General features: G+C 47.6%; 1 protein-coding gene and 1 long non-coding RNA gene across 2 annotated transcripts; one reads left to right on the top strand and one right to left on the bottom strand.

Annotated features, from left to right (window-relative positions):
- The first annotated feature begins 1,117 nt into the window (after nucleotides 1-1,117).
- LOC101167896 (opsin-5-like) lies at nucleotides 1,118-9,390 on the top strand. The gene is made up of 6 exons (XM_023963689.1): nucleotides 1,118-1,389; nucleotides 2,385-2,590; nucleotides 3,873-3,972; nucleotides 5,803-5,907; nucleotides 5,983-6,206; nucleotides 8,828-9,390. Exons 1-6 carry the CDS (start codon nucleotides 1,251-1,253, stop codon nucleotides 9,275-9,277), a joined length of 1,224 nt encoding a protein of 407 aa, XP_023819457.1. The 5' UTR covers nucleotides 1,118-1,250; the 3' UTR covers nucleotides 9,278-9,390.
- Nucleotides 1,724-2,472, bottom strand: LOC111948822. The gene is made up of 2 exons (XR_002874808.1): nucleotides 2,362-2,472; nucleotides 1,724-1,883 (listed from the first exon to the last, which is right to left on the bottom strand). It is a non-coding gene; the product is annotated as an uncharacterized LOC111948822 (long non-coding RNA).
- Nucleotides 9,391-10,444: the final 1,054 nt, after the last annotated feature.

Below are 10,444 nucleotides of genomic sequence, written 5' to 3' on the forward strand. Positions count from 1 at the left end.
CGGTGTGAAGCACAGCACACTCAGAATCACTGTGAGACCCAAAACTGTTGGACAGAGTCAAATAAAACTTCCTTCTAATCTGAGATGTCTTTGATCTGAGCAGGACGACGGCTCAGCTCATCCAAATGATATTAGTTTGGAGACCTAAATCCCCGAAGGGACACCTGCCAAGAATTAAACCAGAAAAGAGGTTTGTTAAGTGAGCCGCTGACATCCAAATTACATCATTTGACAGACTAAAAGGCTGCATTAGAGTTAAAAAGTCTGCTTCAGCTTTGTTTTCCATCATTGATGAGCTCAGACTGTGCTTGAAACCATCAGAGGTTACATTGGTGGTTTTCACCGATATATAAAGAGAGGCAGTTTACTCTGAAAGGCTTAAAGAAAGCATGATAAAGCCCATCTTAAAAAACACTATTTAAGCTTATATCTGTCATTAATTGCTTTTGATCTGTCTTCAAAGTTTTCTCAGTACTCTTTTAATTATCATTATGAGTTTTTTTACTCCTAAAATACAAAGATCTGTGTCGTTTTTTTGTTGTTTCAAGTGTTTCTGCAGAGCGCCAATAGTTCACCTCTAGTTTTGGGCGGGAAAAATGCTGAGAGCTCTCTAGCTTACATCCCGTCACACCCCCAACCTTTAGTGGTGCAACAAAAATGGTGAACAGTATCAGATCTATCCATCCGTCCAGTTCTGATCCAGATTCCAGCTCAGACCAGGAAAACAAAGACGCTCATGGATCTGTTTGCCTGCAGGTGGATGATCAGAATGGGGCGGAGCTGGATGCTTGTGGACCCGCCCAGCATATGTCACATAAATGATCTCTGTCAAAAGGCTTTTTTTTTACTACTCCTGATTCACAATAATTTAAATAAAGAAAAACTCAGAAATATAATTTGTAGCTTAATGTCTTTCCAAATGTCCTCCATCAACAGGAAAAACACCAAAATCAGGATTTTCATCCAAGTGGGTCTTTAAGAAAATCCAAACCGATGACTTGCTGACTGAACATTTTCCTCCCAACTGAGATTTCCACTCGGAATCTCCTTAGATGTTAAGAAATAGACAGGATTACAGCCATTGGAGGAGTGAGCAGTCAAGTCTTAGTGACCGCGTCTAAGCTGGATTTAAATCCAACTGAGCCGTCGTTCCCGCCGGTGGAAGACCTCAGTGTCTCCAGCCGGCAGAAGAGAGCGGAGCTGTGGTGGAGGACGGGGGGAACTCATGCCGACACGTCAGACTTCAGGCCATGGAGATCACGCTGAAGGCTTTTCCTCTGAAGGTGGTGAACATCCCATGGAGGAATAACAACCTCAGCACTCTGCACTCAGAGCCTCCTCTGTCTGAACAAGGAGAGACGGTCATCGGAGTCTACCTGCTGGTGTTAGGTAAGTCCACCCTGTCTGATCAGGACTTCCAGATGAACATTTGAGGCAGTTTTTACTTCTCATCTTCATTTCTGCAGCAGTTTAGAATGAAAAAAGAAATATTTTGAGCCTCATCTCATACTTTAACGCTTTACATTTTAAAAAATTGAAATAAATACTTCTTATGAGGTGTTTTTTTATTTGTATTTGATCAGCTTGAAATTAAAATATTACTGAAGTTGCTTCTAAAACCATAGAAAATGGAGAAATATCTCACATAGAGCTGGTTTTGGCAACTTTAGTGACAGTTCCACAAAACCTGATAATTCACTTGGAGAAGTGCAGACCTCAGAGATGCCAGTGAATATGTATTTATGATGTTAGGATGTGCAGAAACAAACAAATCTTTGGCGGCTCGGCTCTATGCATGGATGAACTCAGACCCCAGTATGGTGTTTGAGGACCGGACCATCCCAAAGCATCGCTCCAGGGTGGAGGAGGGTTGCAGAGCCCGTCTGGAATGCAGAGAAATAAAAATCCGATTTTTCCTCCAAGGCAGAAATAGGATTGCGATTGGCTGAGAGGAAGGTGGACAATCTGACTTGAAGGCGCGGTCGTGAGTGGCGTGCAGAGTGAAGTAAAGCAGCCCTGAGTTCCTGGAAGCGAGGAAGATCTTCCTGATTGAAATTATGCCAAAGCTTTTCTTAATCCACACACTTAAACTGTGACCAGAGAAACCGTTATAAACCCCAACAAAGCTGTTTGACATTAGAGTTCCTGCAAAAAGTTCACAGCTTTTTGTGAAATGGTAGTTTTGCTTCAATTTTCACATCTGCTTAAAAGTTTCCTCCTTTTTTTTGCATCAGATGACTGTCTTTGAAAGTCTTAAAAACTGCGATTCTTTCACTCCGTCCTCCCTGCAGCACATTAAACCGTACATTTCAATGCAAAGTTGAATGGGAGCGTCTGTATTTGTGGCTGAGAAGCTCCAACCTGCTGCGTCTGTGCTTCCGCAGGGTGGCTGTCCTGGTTCGGAAACAGTCTGGTCATCTTCGTCCTCTGCAAGCAGCGGGCTTCCCTTCAGCCAACCGACTTCTTCACCCTAAACCTCGCCGTCTCCGACGCCAGCATCTCCGTGTTTGGTTACTCCAGAGGAATCCTGGAAATATTCAACATCCTGAAGGATGACGGGTATTTGATCACCTGGATCTGGACCTGCCAAGTGAGACGCACACAAAAAGTGTCCTGAAATACACCAGAATTCAAGGAGTTTTTCATGACTGATCTTGTCCAGAAGCAAAACAACAAAAGTATTCATTCATTCCTCTTCTAAACCCGTGTTTATCTCTTTCGGGGTCACGGGGCTGCCGGAACCTATCCCTGCCATTCGTTGGCAAAGGCAGGGCACACCCAGGACAGGTCAATAAGTAATAAATAAGTTTGCACCCATGTGAATGTGAGTGATTATGCTGGTAGCCTTGTGGACTGGAGGTTAAATCTATAATCAGATTACTGTGATGGAGGCATTTAGCTGGGTAAAACTCTTCGAGCGACCCGTCAAGCAGAGACTAAGTCCAAGTTTTCAAAAACGAATAGACTAAATGTGATGCGTTCAGAGACGATCATGTCGTTTTAAGACACAAAAACAGATATTTTTTTTACATCTCTATCTAGTAAATAAAACATTTGTTTTAATGAAATGCCTCAGTGTTTTAGTTTTTTAGGTCTAACCTCTAAGAAAATGGAAATGAGTGCAGATCCTGCAGATCTGAGGGTAAAATTTAAAGGAGCGACTCTGAGAGAAGAGACAACTGCACAGAGCGTGATCAGACATGAACAGTTTCATGCTGGGCCACATCCCTGTATTTTCCATTTCAGAGCATTTTTCATGGTAATCTGACCTGATGTGAGGGGAAACAAAGTGTGGTTTGATGATATAAAGTTCATCAAATTTCAACCTGAACATCAGAAATGCAGCAAATGGAGACTGTCCGATCCTAGAGGAGCTTTCTATACCCGAATATCTCCAAACCACTGCATCCCACTGAATGAAATCTTTTTAGAATCTACAGAGGACATTTGGGGCTTTCCAATGATACCAAATGTGAAGGGGTGGAAGTCTGGGAATTGTAGTTCTTTTGGTGGATTTAAATAAATCTTGACATTTCTCTGGCAGTCAGGAGGGACCTAAAATCTCGCTCTTCCCAGCTGTCAGGCTAGCAATCTGCCAAATGTGTGTGAAGGGTGATGAGTGGCTGTAATAGGATTAGGACTAAATAAGATCAAGAAATAATCAGCAAAGACCTTAAATGAGCCACATCACCTGGAAGTGACCCAGCAGGGCGCCGGGTGTCACGCAGTCGGGGTCAAACTGGAAAAGAGGAGCGTAATTCCCTTCAGGAAGAGACGATGTGAAGCACAGTCATCTCCCTACGTCTGTCCATGTCCGGGTGCAGAGGGAGCCTGAAAACGGGAGCAAATGAGATGAATCTGTCTCTTTCCAGGTGGACGGCTTCCTCACGCTGCTCTTCGGCCTGGTGAGCATCAACACGCTAACAGTTATCAGCGTCACAAGATACATCAAGGGATGCCACCCTCACAAAGGTCAGAGCTCACCCCGGTTCAAGTGAGGACAAACCCCATTCCAGCCGCTTTTATCTAACGGAAAAGCCGTTTTTTTTCAGCCGGTAAAACCTGGTTAGCGAGTGCAGCTGTGAAAATAACCACCACCTGTCTGCAGTGGCTGCATTTATATTTGTCTAACGTGGCATTAAGTTAATTTGAGGTGGGATTTTCCTTTTCCGGATCCAAAGTGTTGCTAAAAAGAGTCTGGTAATGACACGGAAATGAGGTTTAGCAGTTGCTCTGGTTGGACCGCGTTTGTGGTCGTTGGTAAACGCCGGTTTTACGATCCGGTGTTTGGAGGTTTGGCTGCGGTGGATGGAGGACATAGAAAAACATGACTGACAGCTCCGGCGTGGAGGTGTGCAGGTGCAGAGGCAGCGAATGTAAAAAGCTCACCTCATCCAATGTATGCGACTCTTTGACCACATTAAACATTTCTTTCCATTTGTGCTGCGTTTCTGTCACATTTTGTTCAAATCCATCACAAACTCCTGAAGTAACGGCTTTTTGATGTAAGAGGCGACCATTTGGGCGTAAAACCACACCAGAATATTTCCCAAACAATTAGAATCAAGATTATAACTAAAGTTTAAAGTAAACGTTTCGATTTATTTCCTACATTCACATTTGTATTTATTGTGTTCAAAATTTAGGTTTACATTTGCTTTTCTATTTCACATTAACCTTAAAAGTAATATTGGACATTTAGATACAACATTTGCCTTTATTTTTGTCATTTTAATTTAATTTGATGCTTACATTTAGATTTAACTTTAGTATTTAGATGTGGATCCACTCCACTGAAAAGGATCTTTTTGGTGTTTTTAACACGCTCGTGTTGCATTTTTCTGATGATGGAGGACGGATAAAAACAATTTTAAACTCAGAACCGCATTTCAGAGTATTTTTATTCAAATCGTTGTGAATCAGGGACACTTTTAAAATCAATCAGAAGATGATCGGAGTGGAGCTTACTAATAAATTTACATTTGAGATTTAGATTTTGGTGCAGAGGCAGAGATGACCTCTGATCAGAGGGTGGTAGGTTCAATTCCTGCCTTGCCCTGCCTTTCATGTGTCCAAGTGTTGGTTATAGCTTGGCGCCGGTCTCTTAAGGTGTGCGGGGGGAGTGGGGCTGCTAGGGAAAAGCACCACGCACAGTAGGTATTTTCATTTAATTTGCATGTGTGTATGTGTTCATACATTTGTCTGATTTTGGATTGTTTTATCGCCAATTTACTGTTAGGTTAACTGCTAATTTTACTGAATGTTTGGTTTCATATATAATGTTATTTAAATATGTCATTTTATTTTGATCTTTTAGGGTGATCTTAACATCTACTCAGGGACTGCAGATGAAAAATAGCCTTTTGGCGAACTCTGGCATGGTGGCAGGAATGTTTCTTGATATGCACTGTCCCTGTACCAAATACATAAATACATCTAAAAACTGTTTACCATTCCAGTCATGGATGAATACTTTTATTTGAGAGAAAATGTGACGTTTATTTGAGGCGGTAACTTCTCCCATTTGCCGCCTCACATGGAAAGAGCTGCATCTTCCACTTTCTGCAGATCTCAGCACTTATAAAACAACGTGCATTTTGTCCACAAAAGGTCCTTAGAGCTGTAGGTGTTTGGATACCACTAAAGACTTGATTGTTCAACAAATTCTGACCTTTACAGCAAGTGGAGAATTCTGCATTTCTGGAGTCTACTGAGGGTCTTTTTCACAACAGTCAATCCCATCATTTGTGTTTGTCTGAGAACATCGTGTCACGTTTGTCTCCTTGTCGTGTGTTTCTGCAGCCCACTGCATCAGTAGCAGCACCATTGCAGTCTCTCTGATCATCGTTTGGGCCGCGGCGCTGTTCTGGTCTGTTGCCCCGCTGCTGGGATGGGGCAGCTACACAGGTCTGCTCTCTGAAGGTTTTTAGTTTTCGCCCGTCTGAGGCTCAGAGCGACGTCTGCTTCTGCTGTGCCCCATAGATCGAGGTTACGGAACCTGCGAGGTGGACTGGTCCAAAGCCAATTACTCCACATTCTATAAATCCTACATCATCTCCATCCTCATCTTCTGCTTCTTCATCCCCGTTGTCATCATGCTCTTCTCCTATGTTTCCATCATCAACACGGTGAAAAGCACAAACGCCATGTCAGCCGTCGGCTTCCTCTCGGCCCGTCAAAGAAAGATGGAGAGAGATGTGACGAGGGTAGGCCGGCGGAAGAAAGTTTCCTCCTGAGAGAAAAGCTTTTGTTCTTAAGAGTCAAACTCTCAGCCCGCACCACCCGGTGCCTGGGGCGGTCTGGGGCGCTGCGTGGTCCCCTGGGCTTGGGTGTGGGGGTGCGTGGTGGGGGGGTGGGGTGGTGGTCTGGCTTGGCTTGGGGGGGTGGTCCCTTTGCCTGTGCTGGGGGGGGTTGGCGGGGGGCGCTGCTCGGGGGGGGCCCAGCGGCGCTGGATGGGCTTCCCATCTACAGCTGGGGCTGGGATCGGCCCTTCCCTGGCTCTGGGGCGGGACGGGACAACCCTCTTGGGGCCCCCGGTCGCTTCTGGGTGTCATCCGCTTCGGCTGCGGGGTTGGGGGGTCTTGTCGGCCCTGTCCTGTAGGGGGGCATTCTGGGGGAGGGGGGGGGCACTATTGGTACGGGGCAGGGGGGGTTGACGGGTCGGGGTCTCCGCTGAGGCCATCGGCGGTTTCCCCGGCCGGTTGGCTGCCTCGGTCCCGTCAAGGCCTGACCAGAGCTCTTCTAGGGCCGGCGTTTGGGGGTGGGGGCCTGGGCTTGCTCCGGGGGGGGGCGGCGCTTTCTGGCTCCTCTCTCTCTGTGTGTGGGGGGTGGTGCTGGGCCTGGGGTGTCGGCGCCTCCGGGGGTGGGGCCTCTGGGCTGGGTGGGCCTGGCCCCCTTGCTGGGGGGGGGGGGGGGGACAGCCGTTTGACCACCGGGGGACAGTCTATCAGCTGTCCCCAACTTACCCCCTTCCTCATATAACCTCATAATAGGGTGAGGGGGTGGGGGGCTTAGCCTGCGATGAGCCTTGGGGGGGGTTTACTAGGCAGTGGCCCCCCTCCTATGGTTGCCGTATGGAGTGGGCCCCCCCTCTTTCGGTTTTATTTGCACCTTAGACATGTAGGGCCCTTGGTAGGGGGGGGTGCTTGGACATCACTGCCAGCAAGCAGCGGATGTCCTCCTAGCACCCTACCCGCCAATTTTAACCGCACCTTAGACATTTAGGGCCCCTTGGTGGGGAGGATGAGGGGACGTCACTGTGAGTAATCAGGAGATGTCCCCTTAGTGCCCTACCCGCCAATTTTAACTGCACCCCCCTTAGTACACACACCCCTCCCCCCTCAATATATACATCCCAACATAAACACACACACATGCACACACACACCCTCTCAAACACACATACACGCACACACATTTTGCAAGGAAGGTGGGACCTGGGTCCATCTGTCCCCTGCCTCTTCCCTGGTGGGGGGTACGGGCCCCTTTGCAACGGCGGCCGTGTCCCCGGGGTGCCGGCTTCCTGGGCCCGGCGGTGCTCTCTCCGCGCGGTGGGGGGGTTCACATTATATCTGAGCTGGGGGTGTCTGGTCCCTGGGGGGTGGGTTCTGGTCCTTGCTCCTGAGTGCTGGGCCCCGCCAAATTTCCAGCTGTGGCCGAGCCAGGTCGGGCCATATTTACAACACCCCTTGTGGGCCCTCTTTTTTTCCCCGGGGTTCCCCCCTCCTGGGCGGGGGCGGCGGGCCCCCTGCCTCGCTCCTCCCTGGACCAACCGTGGGCCGGGCGGATGGCTTCCTGGAGTGCGGAGCGGGTCTCCCTTGGGGGGTCCTGGCTCGTACCTGGGGTTGGGGCGGGGGGATGCCTGGAACTCCTGGGTGGTGGTGGGGTGCTCGTTTGGGGCTGTGGGCGTCCTTCTCCGGTGGGGCCCTGCGTTGGGTTCTCCCGGCGCGGCGGGGGGGCTGCCCTCCTGGTTGGGCTAGGGCGGCGCTCTCTTTCCCTCCGTGCCTCCCTGGCCTCTGGCTCTGGGGGCCTTGCGGCGGCCCTGCTGGCCCTGGCCTGGGTGGCGGGCTTGGTCGCCCGGGCGGCGGTGGTTCCCTGCCGGTTCCCGTGTGGCGTTGGGGGGATTCCGGGTGCCGCTGCTGCTGCGGTGGGGGTCTGGGTGTGGGGGTGGCTGGGCACTCTCCCTCCTTCTTTTCACGTTCCACCATCCATTTTAGAAGAACATAAACACTCACCTGAGCACTGGTGTTAGCTCACCTTTGCACTAACAGTTTGCATGACTGAATGACTGAAATATTTCACACTAGTTGGTTTTAAGGCATAAGTATGCGTGTGTGAACACTATCTGTTTTGTGTACATGTCGACAGGTGGACATTTTTGCAGCTAGCAGGTGTGTTTATAACATTTGAGTGTGTGTGTGGACGGGCCCCGCCCTTTTTGTACTGCATTTGAACCTTACCATAATGATTAACAACCAGTAAACTTGTTGCTCTATGCTGCTTCATGGTCTTATCCCCCTTCCCCTCCTATTATCACCCCCCTACCCCCCCTCTCTCTAGCGTCCCTCTCTCTTCTTCCCCTCTTTCCTTTTCCGTCCGGTCCAACACCAAAGATTTTCAAACATGATTGAAATTAATAAAGTTTGGCCTCAATTACAAAGGGGTTTATTCAGACATACCTTTGGTTTGTCTGAAGATTAATAACCCCTCTTGTTAAAGCAAAATATGTCCAACACAAGAGGCCCTCAGCTCTCATCTGTCTGCCCAGCTGTTGGACAGGACAAGTTAAAAAAAAAAAAAAAAACTCTTTTTTTTTTTTTCTCTCTAGATCTCCATTGTGATCTGCACTGCTTTCATCATGGCCTGGTCACCATATGCGGTGGTGTCCATGTGGTCAGCCTGGGGCTTCCACGTGCCAAGCATAACCAGCATCATGACCCGGCTCTTTGCCAAGTCTGCCAGCTTTTACAATCCTCTCATATACTTTGGCATGAGCTCCAAGTTCCGTAAGGACATCTCTGTGCTGCTGCCCTGCGCCGCTGAGGGCAGGGAGGTGGTGCATCTGCAACGCTTCCAGAACATCAAACCCAAGGCCGACACGCCTCTCACGGCCGCACCGCATCCGCCGCCGGCCAAGCCCCTCGCCGCAGAGATGAACCAGACCAACGCCGACGGCGACCCGGGGGTCAACAACCCTCCGCATACCCCTCCACAGATCTTTCACATCGACGTGCCGTCTCACATTGAAACGTCAGAGTTCTGGTGTGACAGACTCTGAGGACTGTTTCCAATCCACACGTGAACCTTAAAAGTGAGGTTGAGAGGATTTTTGAATGTTTTGGTCCTGCTGTGTTAAATGTCATAAATAAAGGATTTTCTGTAAAATCTGGACTGTCAGTCACTTTCTTTGTCAATAAACTGAACCAAAACATAAACCATTTACACCAGGAGGACCCAAAGCGTCGATAGGTTGATCATGAAGACAGTGTGGGCAGATTATAGGCCGTCAGAAATGAACCCAAAAATAATATCGTTGAAAAGTATTCATTACTATAATTCCATTCAAAAGGATTAGACTTTCATGGAATATAGTTTCAGAGCCCAATGTTTGATTGATTTCAAGTATCTATTTTATATAAATTGAGGTTCCAGCTCATTAAACCCACAAAAACAGGATTTCAGAAAGTTAGAAAACTCGAGAAATCAGCTTTGCTCCTCAGTCATTTCAAAAATATAAATATATTTACCTGACAGTTGTAGCCCGTCTCCCGAATGCGTCTGAATGTGGTTTTGAAGCTGTTCCTCCACCTCATTCCCGTCTTTCTGGAGGTCTGCAGGTTCTTGAATCTTGTCCTTTTGATGATCTGCTGAAGCCCACGCTCTTCTCTTGTGCTGCTGCATCTTCTCCTTCCATGAGACCTTCTGTTTGGACACAGCCAGCCTCCTTCGCTAGGAACCTTTTCTGCTTCTTCTGGTGGAGTTTTATGGCGGATGGCACACAGCGTTGAGGTTCATTCCCGCTAGGAATGTCTGTGGCTTACCCAGATTACGGAGTGGATCAATGACGGTCTTCTGGACAATTATCAAGTCGGACGTCTTCCCCATATTGAACCAAATTGAACCAATTCAATGACATCTGGAGAACCAGTGCAGGCGATTTGAGTTTAAATGTTTTGTTGGTGAAACTCAGAGAAAAACATTTTTGTCCTGCAAATTTTGGGCAGATTTCTCCACAGTTTTCTGGGATTTTATGAGCTAGAACCCCAATTTCTGTAAAAATAAACAAATAAATACTTGAAATCAATTAAACTGTTGGCCCTGAATCTGTATTATATGAAAGTTTAATTTTTGGAATGGAAATATTGAAATAAATTCACTTTTCCACAATATTCTAAATTTTTGGAAAAGGTCTCTCTCTCTCTCTACAGTATATATATATATATAT

The sequence above is a fragment of the Oryzias latipes genome, chromosome 15 (genome assembly GCF_002234675.1).
Source record: "Oryzias latipes chromosome 15, ASM223467v1".
NCBI lineage: Eukaryota > Metazoa > Chordata > Actinopteri > Beloniformes > Adrianichthyidae > Oryzias > Oryzias latipes.